Genomic DNA, 13,333 nt, shown 5'->3' on the forward strand with positions numbered 1-13,333 from the left:
AGAAATGGCAGAGATCAAAAAAAAAAGTCAGATCCCAAGGCAATGCAAAACTGAATACACAGTCAATACTAGTCTGTGTCGATATGTCCTTGTGTTTGTGTGTGTATGGGTGTGAACGTGTGTGTTAGAGCACCTACAAATGGTTTGTTTATGCCTTTTTTGTCGACCTCTGTGTGCCGGTGTTCCACCTACATTGTGACTGTGTCCTTGTTTGGACAGCCGTGTCTGTGTAGCATGGATGGGGTGTGGAGGGAGCTTGGCTTCCTCCTCACAGATAATAATCACTCCTCCCCAGAGTGTACAACATCACACACAGTGCTGCAGACCCAGTGCCTCTGTGGCTAAAACCACACTCTCTGCATTGTGTCCCGGGATCTTGTGTTTTGGAAAAACAAGCCTGCTGCTTAGAACAGGCACGACTGCTTCCAGCAGAGAATACAACAGGTCTTCAAATCTATGTAAATGTATTTCTCGTTCCATCGGGGCTCCAAATGTAATATTTTATAAATAAGGGTCAAACCACCCAAGTATGCGACACATTTTTTGGAAGTTGTTGGGAGTGAGTGAGAAGCGGGGAAATTCGATTTTGAGAGAGCGTTGGTACCCTTTAAATACAGTTTACGCTGTGATATACTGCAGTATATATTGTTTTATTTATATTCATAACACAGCCAGTAAAACGTTTAGTGGTGAGAGGTGTGCAATATTACAGCATTGTGAGATTACGGCGTCCCTAGAGCTTAATGCATGACAACTTAGGAAAACACACGCATATAGACGAAACACATGCAAAGAGAGCCAACACAAGCAAATTAAGAGACATCATCAATTTGACAAGACATGCGCATCATCTAGAAAATGCACTGCAAATGAAGGCAAACAAAAACAAAACAATATACAGCACAGACATAGCACACTACAGAAATGTGCCGTAATTAAACTAAACGATAAGTGTTCCCAGAGGATAATAAAAAGTGATGAACACGTCTGTACATGCTTGTTGTTGCTGCCACGGTTTGCGGAACATGACGTTATTGAAGTCGGCTTTCCGTCAGTGGTTTTAGAAATGAGCTAAAAATGTAAGGGTTTTTGGTTCATTTGAACATTTTGATCATAGGATTCAGATATCATTGCAGATATCGGGGAACAACAAGCGTGTTCAGCTGTTGTCAACCCTTTAAAGTGTCATCTGGAAACACTTCCGCTATCGTTTGCCGTAATTGCACGGAACATTTCTTTAATGTGTTGGATCTGTATTGTGTCTGGATTTGCATCTCGATTTCTAAATGTTGCGCGTGTCTGAAGTTGCGACACCCAAAGCTCTCATGGCCACCATATTAATAACTTGATCCTGATTGGTTAATAACGCGGGGTGTGCATTCTTTTTCAATAACAGGACACCTCTGCCTTTTGTCAGTTTCCAAATCAACCGCTACAAATATAACGTTGGCAAAAAAGACCTAGCGATCAGATGCTTCCTTGATGCAAAAACAAAATGCTCAAGCACCACGGAAGAACAAATGAAAGTAACTGCATATGTAATCATTGTAGGTAATTTGTATAAGCAGAAATGACCACGCTTAACAGGGTTTCCCCATATTGGAAAATAATGTACTGTGGCGATGGCAAGCAGCCTTGTCTTCCCCTCAACTGCATCCACATACCCATCTGACTTTCATTTCCAATACTGGACCCCCCCTTCTGATTTATTCTTCATGTGACACACTCATACATACAAAACATTTCTCTTTTACACATTTTCCAAATTTTCTCAACTCCCATCCGCTTGCCAACCTTCTGTGAGCTGAGATCACCCCATTAACTCATCACTAGTGCAACACACTAATTGAATGCCACACTCATGACTGTTCAGATAAACAATGAAGAATGAAAGAAGATAGATTAAAATACAACATCATTATTGGGGTTGGGTCACTCCAACACAGATCCATCATAACCTTCATTTAAATGGGCAGTAATGCTGTGAGTAAACGATGTGTGGGGAATGTGTCACAGTAGTAATAGAGGTAAGGCCAACAGGCTACCACCTACATGGCCAATAATGTTGAAATTCATCAGACGTGGCAGATTTCTACAGTAAATGTCACGGTTTATCACACACACACACACACACACATGCACGTACATACACACCTACACACACTCACGATGGTGTGCACTCACACCCATACTCACCAATACAACTAAATGAAACATTAACATTATACAGATAAGCCCTCATGGGACAGCGTTAATCACAGTTAATCATTACAACTCAGTCACCCAAGCTCAACAAATTAGAATATTTATATTATCAGTGAATAAGGGTCATTTGTTTAGTTTGTATCTGCATCTGCATATAACAAACAAAACCAAAAGATTGAGAGCAGGTGAGAACCAAGGCTGACTAGAGAGAGAGGGTCATTGTTGTCAACTGAATGTGGACCTTTCCATCATGGAGATCCTGCTGATATAACACCAGACATTTTAAACCAGAGTTGGGTCGGTCTGCCTGAGCTGGCCAGACAAATCATCGCACATTCTCTACAAAAACCAACATCTGCTCCATGATTAGCAAACTCTCTTTTTACTTCAAACAAACTCCAGCCAAGCGCACAGCCAAAGCACTCTCCTGCCCTGCCTGCTGCCCTGATGGTAAATGGATCTGTGGGAGCATTACGGCTGCTTATTGTTCTGAGTGCATCTGTTAGTGTTTGTTGAGGACATCAATACAAGTGTGGGTGCGTGCATTTGTGTTTGTATTTGTGTGTGTGTTTGTATGTGTGTGTGTGTGTGTGTGTGTGTGTGTGTGTGTGTGTGTGTGTGTGTGTGTGTGTGTGTGTGTGTGTGTTTGTGTGCGTCTGGTGTGTATATGTGTGTGCGTGCGTGTATGTGCGTGCATGCATTTGTGTTTGTGTGTGCGTTTGTATGTGTGTGTGTGTGTGTATGTCTGTGTGTGTGTGTGTGTGTGTGTGTGTGTGTGTGTGTGTCTGTGTCTGTGTGTGTATGTGTGTGTGCGTAGGTCTGGTTGCAGACCGTGAGAGCTCTTTCTCCTCATCACTGCAGTAGCTGGAGGTGCCCTCGGAGGATGTGGAGCTTCACAGGCTCTCGGCTCGTGTATACCGCAGCCCGCCTCGCTTATTCAACATGACACTGGCAGGAGATGTTGAAAAAGGTGACCCGAATCAAACTGGTCGTACCTCACAGGAAACACAAAACAATCCGTGACACACATCCTGAGCAGCCCGATATGAAACGGAAAAGAAAGGTGGACCGGAGAGGACAAGAAAAAAAGTATATATATATATATATATATAAGACGACGGGGGGAATGGGCTTTGAAGTGGGGCAGCCTTATCAATAAGAATGATATTTAGAAAAAAGAGAAAAGGACATCAAAGCATGAGTGAACTCTGCTTCGAGGCCAAGGTAAAAGCTGGAGAGGCTTGCTGCTGGGGGGAAAGACCAATTTCCTGTAGGTATTTACTTACAGCACCAATGTAAAAGCCCGGTTTATTACTCCACATTCATATTGGCTTTAAGATTCTCAGAGGAGAGTGGGGGTGAGGAGATACGAATGGGTGCAGACAAAGAAGTTTGTGCTTTGAAGCAAAGTCAACCAAGTTATTTCCCCCACTCGACCATCACCACCACCTCCATCACCACTTCCTCCACCACCACCACTGGCTGGTCGGTTGGTTGGAGGCTGGAGTGTTGTGCGATGGAGCGTGTAATCCTTAAATACAAGGCAGGATTCCACTCTTGTTCCAGAGAGTGCTGCTGAATCAGAGCATCTTGGCTGACAGAGCTCTTTGGAAACCGTGGATCATGGACTTGTCCGCGGGTCAATCAGTCCAAGGCAAGCTGCCTGTTAATGACAACCATACCACAATGCCAGTCAGATCTGAATAAGGAGTGCTTTTCTCCAGTGGATTACCACATGGCTGATTGCATGTGTGTGGATGTCAATGTCAATACATTTCTGAGTGTTTGTGTGTGGGTCAATGTGTATTTGTGTGTTTTCTTCAGGGAACTCAACTGTTACGTCTCTCCACTTTCCCATTGTTACTCAACTTTCCTCTGCCTTTCCAAAAATGTTGAAAATGCATGCAAACATGTGCACAGCTGCACACACACACACACACACACACACACACACACACACGCTCACACTGCAAATGAAAGGGAGGGGGGACAGTATAATATTCATCCTCATTGCAGTTCATGCTGTCAATCACCCCAGATACAATTATACCCACGGCCCAGAGTTCACCTGCAGGAAATGAGAAAGAATAACAGAGGTACCACCACAAAGGATACGACTGAGGCTTGCCATATTGTATTACCAGAGGGAGCCTGGAGCACTGGGGCACAATGCAGTAGGGAGACAAGACATCTCAAACCCAGCACTAAACTGGGAACATGTGAGTTATACTGCTCACTTAACTATGGGGTATGTGAGGCGTGAACTAGTGCATCTGTACTATAGGGTAGATACATCCTTAAATATGATTATTGATAAACATATCCATATGGAGCTCATATTCTGATCTCCCCTGAGGCAAGTTGTGCATAGCATAATAACATGGCGTTACTATTAAATATAGAGAACCAAACTGTGCTGCACGTTCTGATGTTTTTTATGAACTGCTGAATTTGAAGAATTTCTAAATTAAACCTTGCTCTTTGCACATTGCCACGTGGTTCAGTTGAACTTTAATGTTTTATTTATATATTACTAAATGTGTATGTCTACATTGTATTCTTTAAATGTTATGCTGTTGTGGGATGCATTGTATTGATCTACCTTAGCAGATCACTACCAAGTAACTTAAATTTATTATATTAATAATACAACGAAATGTCTCAGCACACATGCACACAAACATAGACACACAGACTCACAGACACGTAGACCTGCATGCACACATACGAACACACACACACACACACACACACACACACACACACACACACACACACACACACACACACACACACACACACACACACACACACACACACACTCAAACCTCAAATATATTTCGCAGTGCCCTTTGCCTCTGCCTCCCCCATATCCCCAAAACACTTGCATGCCAACTCACACACCGCCTCACCCACACACACCCACACAGCCACTCAGCCTCTCATGCAGCTCATTGCCAACAGCTCTTTGTCACAGTGTCCTCACCTGAGGTTTATGGTCAGTCGCTGGTCCGCAGCCCTCAGCAGATCGCCCACAGAAAAGGTTGCGCTCCCCAGGAACACGCTCTGCAGGGACATAGACAACCGCATGGTCAGAATACACAGATGGCTACGGTCCACAAGACTGAACAGATGGACGGGTGCAGGATACATTCATAAGACACATTAATGATGCTGTGGGTTAGATTGAGTGTGGGTTAGATAGTGTGTTTTAAAGAGAGAGACCAGAAGACCAAAGAGCAGCAAGATTTGTTAAATACAACAACCAACCCCCCCCCACCCAACAATCACAGGTCTGCATTCACAGACCTGTGGTTGACTGGTAAGATGGATTCATCAAACCAATTAGGGTAATAAATGCATTAAATGGTCATAAATGAGCCGGTAGCAGTCTAAAATCAAAATTCTCTTATAAAGAGGCAGGTGCAGTGAACAAGAACAGAAATTCTCACAAAGCACTCCACCACTAATAGCTCACCGGCGGCTTTGAGTCGTTTAGGGGTCAGGGGTCCAACAGTGGTTGACTCGAATGAGAATTGAACTAACAATCCTGCCCCCCTCCCCCCACCCCCCCCCCAAGCGGGCCGCTGCAACCAACTTCCCCTGCTAAGCCACAGCTATATGACCGGGGTTGATGTTGTGCAAGCCTCTTGATCACAGTGAAGAGTCACCAGACAACACTGCACACTGTTCCGTCAGCAATGAGGGGGAGCACTTCCTCTCCCTTATTTTCGCCCTTGCAGTCCTCCTGACATCTTTCCACAGGCGTGATCTGTATTTGTGTAAGGTGGGGTGGGGGAGGAGGGGGAGGAAATAGGGGCTGGCGGAGGAGGTTGAGGCAGCCAACCAGGGCAGGGTGGGGGGGATGTCAGTGCAGGAGAACTGGGTCACGGCGAGTGGATTCCAGAACAAGCCCATCAATAACCAAGAGAGATGGGCCATGTTTCATGAAGAGTCACACTCACGCTTCTAGCGCCAAACCCACCCCACCACCCTCGCACACACACACACACACACACACACACACACACACACACACACACACACACACACACACACACACACACACACACACACACATATGCCCCTGTGTATGGTGCACGTGGCTGTATGTGGACACTGGCACACACGCATTCACACACACATTCATACACACACACACACACACACACACACACACACACACACACACACACACTCACTCCATGATGCCCTTCATATGTAATTGCAAACACACACACACACGCACACACACACAGACACACACACACACACACACACACACAGGCATACACACTAGCCTAGCTGCAGGATGAGAGGTGTGGAACTGTGCCAAGGACAGCGGTGACTGTGAGGGCTGCTCAAAGAGAGTTATGAAAATCAACACCCAAACTTGATTTCTGTCACCAATGACCTTGGGCGTGCTTAACTTACAGACATCCGTCTACAACACTCCTAGCACACTACCTCCTGACCCCCCAGCGTAGCGTCCTGCTAGAGCATAAGGCCAGACGACACACGGGTAATGGTGCGTATCGTCCTAATCAGTTCAGAGTCGTTGTTCTTGGCGCGTTCCAGCATCGTGCAGAGGAACTCTTACGTTCACAATGATCTCAAGCACACCCGACTCCACTAACGAAGTGTACACCACACTAGTGATCAGGGTTATCAGTGAACTCAGCCGTGTGAGAGTGGAGGGGAGGGTGTGCAGGTGGTCCCAGCGGGGGCTGTTCACAGATCTAATTCGGTGCACAACGTACACAAATGGGTAAGGCCGTTTCTTAGGTGTTGTCTATTGCAGCGAGCGTTACCGTAAATTGTTGCCAGCCGGAATGAAACAGAAACCCTCCAAGTGTCAAGTTAAAGAACCAACAACCTCTCCATATCAAGTGTAACCCACAGAAGAGCTACGAGGGCACCAGGTTAAATACATTACATTTTACTAGTATCAGTATGGGAGTTGGAGGGGTGGGATACTGCATTGGTTTGGGTGTTCGACTCCCAGGACTGGGTTTGATCCCCAATGTCTACAGACTACCTGTAACTATCCTTGATGAAGATGCCTTACCCCTGCCTGCTCCATAATGACCTGCAATCAAATTCATTGGAATTGCTTTGGATAAAACCATCTGCTGTGATATTATTTACTGTGACTTATAATCCAATGACTGAATATGTCATCAAACACAAGATGCATTTCTTTTTCCACCTTTCTTGCTGTTGCTAATAAGCTACGGTGGTCAGCAGGAACATCATATGTAAGGTTGAATGGGGACGGAAACAAGCATAGAGGCCACAAAGGCGACAACATCGCCACTAGCAGATTTCCAATGCAAACACAATGAGACACTGACAGACATGGGGGTCACACGTCTTGATGCATGGGGGGTCTCAGCGCTCAGACACACGGCTAATTCAATATGACATCTTTCAGCTGATTCCCAGCAGCATGACACCGCATCCATCAGACGCAACGTGTTGCACTCGCTGTGTTTAGCATAGAGAGCCGAGGGTACATTGAAAGATTGATTGTGGCTTAAATTGTGTCGCTGACTACTTTACTACCTCTTTCTTTATTGCTCATACTACGTCTCCCTTCCAAGCCCTCCAAATGGCACTCACTAGCTCTCTCCCTCTCATGCTTATTCACGTGCTCTCTCTCTTGTGTCTTTCTCTTCCTCTCTTTCCCCACTCCCCTGAATCAGAAAAAGGGCATCCTGTCTACTGACCTTTTCTCTCCATCACTTCCTGCCCAAACCTTTTTACTGCAAGACTATGAATCTCCATGTTTATGGCAACAAACCCTGCACAGCACAGCCTCTAAGCCAACGCACACACACACACACACACACACACACACACACACACACACACACACACACACACACACACACACACACCGTAAACAGACACTCTCACATGCACGAACACCACACACACACATTCTAACACACGCACACACCACCCCAAACAGACACTCTTGCACACACATACAAACACACACATGAACGCACAAACGCGGGTGATAGTGCAAGGAAGACAGCTAAAAGCAGAACTTTTGACCTATTCTTCAGAGATAGTCAGAATGTGGCACATTTAAGGCTCTATAAAAACAGCCAACCACGATATACTGTTCAAACTGAGTAGTTAATTCAATAAAAATACAGAAAAGACAAAAAAATAAAGAAGCTGTTAATGAAAAAGAAAAATAACTATTGCACACACCATGAACCAAAAATAAATTGCATGCATCGCACCCATGACAGTGTGTATCTAACAAGCACATGTGTGTACATGTACGTGAGCTTTTGAGCACACATGGTAAAGCCACCGTCACGCATAAACCGCAATTCATTTCCTCAACCTCCCCCATCGCGAATGCTGCCCCATCACGGCTTAAACCTCCATATGGCCAGACCAACCCAAATGCAGAGGAGGTCCTGCACGGCCAATACAGAACTTTGGACTGAACGGCTTCAGATTTATTCAGATCTATTCCTTAGCATCCTTTTATGGGTGTTGGTTAATGAAGCACTGAGGAGACGGAGCTCGAGCCCGGGAGAGGAGCGCCTCATCCACCTCGTAGCAGATCAAAGGGACCGCCGCACCGTGGCGGATGAGAGAAGGAGGGGAGGAGCAGGTGGGGGTGTTGGTAGTGGAGGAAATAGACGACAAATGATATGCTCATGGAGGATTGATTTTGAGGCTCATGTTCCCTTGCCTCTCCTCTCCCCATCCTCTCTCTCTATTTCTTTCTCTCCCTCTCCCCTTTGACTCTCTGTCTTCCTCCTTCTCTCTCCTTCTATCTTACTCCCATTCTCTCTCTATTTGGCTGTTTCCTCTCTGTGTTTCCCTCTCCCTACCCTGTGCCCTATTCTGTGTCTTTCCCTCCCCCTATGTCTCTCAGTCTCATCCTCTCTCTTCTGCTCTCTCACTTTGTCTCTGTCTCTGTAGCTCCTCTCTCTCTCTCTCTCTCTCTCTCTTTCCCCCCATCTCTCTCTCTGCTATATCACTTTGTCTCTAGGTCTTTGTAGCTCCTCTCATCCCCCCTCTCTCTCTCTCTGCTCTCTTACTTTGTCTCTGTCTTTGTAGCTCCTCTCATCCTCTCTCTCTCTCTCTGCTCTCTCACTTTGTCTCTATGTCTTTGTAGCTCCTCTCATCTTCTCTATATCTTTGTAGCTCCTCTCATCTCTCTCTCTCTCTCTCTCTCTCTCTCTCTCTCTCTCTCTCTCTCTCTCTCTCTCTCTCTCTCTCTCTCTCTCTCTCTCTCTCTCTCTCTCTCGGCCCTAGTTAGACAGTCTAAAACACAGACGACAAGGCGCAAAGTCAAAGTACTTTGTGGGCGGTTCTACGGCGCTGTTGCTATTATGACGGCGAGATAAATGAGCTTTGCGCCCAGCGCAAATCTAAAAAGGGTTGGGCTGAAACCTGTAGGTGTGTTTTGGGCGTAACGTGCAATAAACCAATGAGAGTTCCACCCGCCATCCCCTTTAAGACCCAGCGCATTTGACTTGGCGAGTTGATATTTTGACAGCGCGTTTGCAGTCTCCGCTGAGACAGATGCATGACCACATGAATTTCAAACTTTAAATGGTTCAGTTTATGGCCAAATAATAGGCATAATTCACACATGGAATAGCGTTTTGTTCTCCAACTTCAGAAAACACTGATTCGTCATGTAAATTGCGGCAAAGACAACTTAAAACATATATGATATGCGGACGCGGCCCTCGATGGCCGCAACTGTTATCAGTGTTTGTTATCAGTATTGTATACATTATCGTTATCGACTTGTGTTCATAATATGCATGTGTCCCCCCGTTAATATACATCGCCATGGACTGTATTATGTGTTAGCCTACGTGTTTAGTTTGCATGTGTTTAAACAGATGGGTGCGCACACACACGCGCACCAAGCATCACCCGCATTCATTCATTCTTTTAAACACTCACTCGTGGTAAAAGTATGTTTTTTCATGATCAAATACTCATCAATCCTAAAAGTAATGGGCTTGTACACAATGTCTGTGTCAAGAACATATGTGTTTGCTGTACGGTGTTTGCAGATGCATTGATTTAAAAGTACAATTTACCGCTGTATCAGCTGTTCTTCCCCAAATCATTTAACCAACCATTTATCTAAAGTTAGAATTTGTTTTGGAAGCCTGGAATATACTTTGCTCGAATGTATTATTGTTATTATTATTATTTTAACACATGCTGTAGCCTACTATACTTCATTCATGTTCATTCATGCAGCCCTACTGAAAAAATGTTTCCACAATCCACACACTATTTCTATGCAGTTTCACACGTATGAATAATCTTTGACATCATAATATTTAAATCAGGTTAATAGTTTGCATGTTTGTGCTGTGTATAGCCTACATGTATGTAAGTGTAGGCTATGTTGTAGTTCCGACCTGCCATGGCATGTCAAAATAGCAACAACAACTGTGCTATCCGCTATAGACCAGGTATTTTTCGGTCAGTGGCGCAATTGCATTGGCTAATTTTTTAGATCACTAAAATAGCACCAAGTATCATTTGCGCCAGAACACACCCCTGCTTTTCGCCGACACGCCTCTCCAGGCGCAAGTGTAGTGGCGCCTGGTTGCTGCGGGGGAAAATCAGCTTTGCGCCAGGTTCAAACTAGCAACAACACATGTGTCTGTGTATGTCTCTCTCTCTCTCTCTCTCTCTCTCTCTCTCTCTGCTATCTCACTTTGTCTCTAGGTTTATGTAGCCCTCTAATTCGCTCTCTCTGCATGGTCACCTGTGCTTCAGTCGAGATATAAAAGAGGAACTTTGTATCTATTTATCATCTTCTGTTTTAGTTTGCATTTTTGTCTTTACAGGGACAGACGGTCAATAGTTGAAAGGCTCGTTTCAAAACAGCCTTCCTTGCATACGGTTTGAATACACAAATATGTACTGAAAGCATTATTGTAAAACCCTCTCAGAGAAGCACTTTTCAATGAGAAAAAGTCCTGTGTTGTGTGGCGATGGCAGTGCGACCATTGACAAGTGTGCACGCTCACAGGGGCTAAGCCAAAGGAGTGTCAAGGCCACAAAGTCTGCCTATTGCTTTGCGGTGGTAAATGGCACTCCTGCTGTAGATCTATTGATTTTTCTGGTGCCATTTATGACTGAGAGACACACACAGATACTCACTTTTGTATCTCTACCCCCTTCGCACACACACACACACACACACACACACAGAAAAAGATGGGTGCACTACACACACACACACACACACAAATACACAAATACACACACACACACACCAAAAAAAGATGCATGCACTACACACATACACACACACACACACACACACACACACACACACACAGAATACAGGCATAAAGCATTACTTGAATACATTAGATACCGCATTGCATACAATACAGGTCAATATTAAGGATCAGAATACATATCTGTGTTGTTCTTGTTCGGCTGCTCTTTACAAATTACCTAATTAACTCATGAGACATGTTATGAGATGTCCTTTAAATCAGCCGACATAAACACACACAATTTGTGGTAAGAAAAAAAAGGAAAAAATCACATAAAAATGCATTGACACATACACACACACACACACACACACACACACACACACACACACTAATACATTTATGGTTAAGGCTAAATAAGACGTGTGAAAGGGAGGTCACGTAACGAGGCACACACACATACACACACGCAGACACACAGGCACACACACACACACACACACACACACACACGCACAGCAAGACATGGGAGTGCACTTACAGTCAAGGTGTATACAATCCTAGCAGCAGCCAACACCATCAACAAGAGTTATAGTGCAGAGAGAAAAATGAGAGACACAGACAGACACAGCGAGAGAGAGTGTGCGGGCGAACGAGAGAGAGCGCCAGAGACACACACACACACACACACACACACACACACACACACAGACAGGGAGAGTGAGAAAGAGAGAGAGAAGGAGAGAGAGAGACACAGAGTCAGAGACGCGCTGCTGTGCGTTCCTCTTCTTCATATCTTGTTGTAGTCCGCGGTTGTTACAGTAAAAGCGGCTGCATGCTATCTCCTGTCCACAGTGCAGGAAGCCCGTGCGCACACACTCCCGAGCACACACACGTCGCTACATGTACGCAGATGTGTGTACAAGCACACACACACACACACACACGCTCACACCAGCACTCACGTGCGCATAAGCACACCCTGCAGCCTGGGCTGATGCTGTCGCAACTGTGGTTCACTTGACTGTAAGCAAGACTGAGAGAGCGAGGCAGAGGGGGAGAGAGAGAGAGAGAGAGCGAGCGAGCGAGAGAGAGAGAGAGAGAACTCGTGAGAAAGAGAGCAAAAGCCAGAGACACAAACACACACAAGTCAGAGGGAGTGAGTGTGCTAGACAGGGCTACAGAAGAAGAAAAAGCAAGAGAGAGAGAGAGAGAGAGAGAGAGAGAGAGAGAGAGAGAGAGAGAGAGAGAGAGAGAGAGAGAGAGAAGGAGATGGAAGAAAGGGGGGGTGTGAGGAGAGAGGGGCAGCAGAAGAGAGGGTAGGTAGAGTGAAGGGGGGAAGGCGTAATGGGGTTTTGGAGTGAAGGGGTAGAAGTAGAGTGAAGGGGTTGAGGAGGAGGTGTTGCACAGGGGAGGAAAAGAATAGAAAAGGAGAACATAGACTAATAATAGGTCAGCCGGAGAGATATACGCACGCCGACGGCTTGGGAGAGAGAGGCAGGCGGATAGTGAGAGAGAGAGAGAGAGAGAGAGAGAGAGAGAGAGAGAGAGAGAGAGAGAGGGACAGAGTTGGAAAGGAATAGGAAAGAAAGGCAGCAACAGTCATATGGGCAGCCAGAAAGAGAGAGAGAGAGAGAACGAGCAAGTACACAAGTCATTTCCTACCAGATGACTCAAATTGCCGACAGGGAATACTTATTCGAGGTATTTAAATTAACATAAATTCCAGCCATTTAAGACCATAGAGCACACACACACACACACACACACACACACACACACACACACACACACACACACACACACACACACACACACACACACACACACACACACACACACACACACAGCAGTACAATTCAAACCATCACTAATGCAGGCTATACTGA

General features: G+C 45.4%; 1 protein-coding gene across 1 annotated transcript in view; it reads right to left on the reverse strand.

The window, feature by feature from the left end:
- inpp4b (inositol polyphosphate-4-phosphatase type II B) overlaps window positions 1–13,333 on the reverse strand; it is a 114,812-nt gene that overhangs the window by 79,950 nt on the left and 21,529 nt on the right. Inside the window, exon 3 of the mRNA XM_084465652.1 lies at window positions 5,192–5,271. Coding sequence (XP_084321778.1) covers window positions 5,192–5,271 — 80 coding nt within the window. The remainder of the gene's footprint in view (window positions 1–5,191; window positions 5,272–13,333) is intronic.

This window comes from Micromesistius poutassou (genome assembly GCF_964030765.1).
Source record: "Micromesistius poutassou genome assembly, chromosome: 3".
Classification (NCBI taxonomy): domain Eukaryota; kingdom Metazoa; phylum Chordata; class Actinopteri; order Gadiformes; family Gadidae; genus Micromesistius; species Micromesistius poutassou.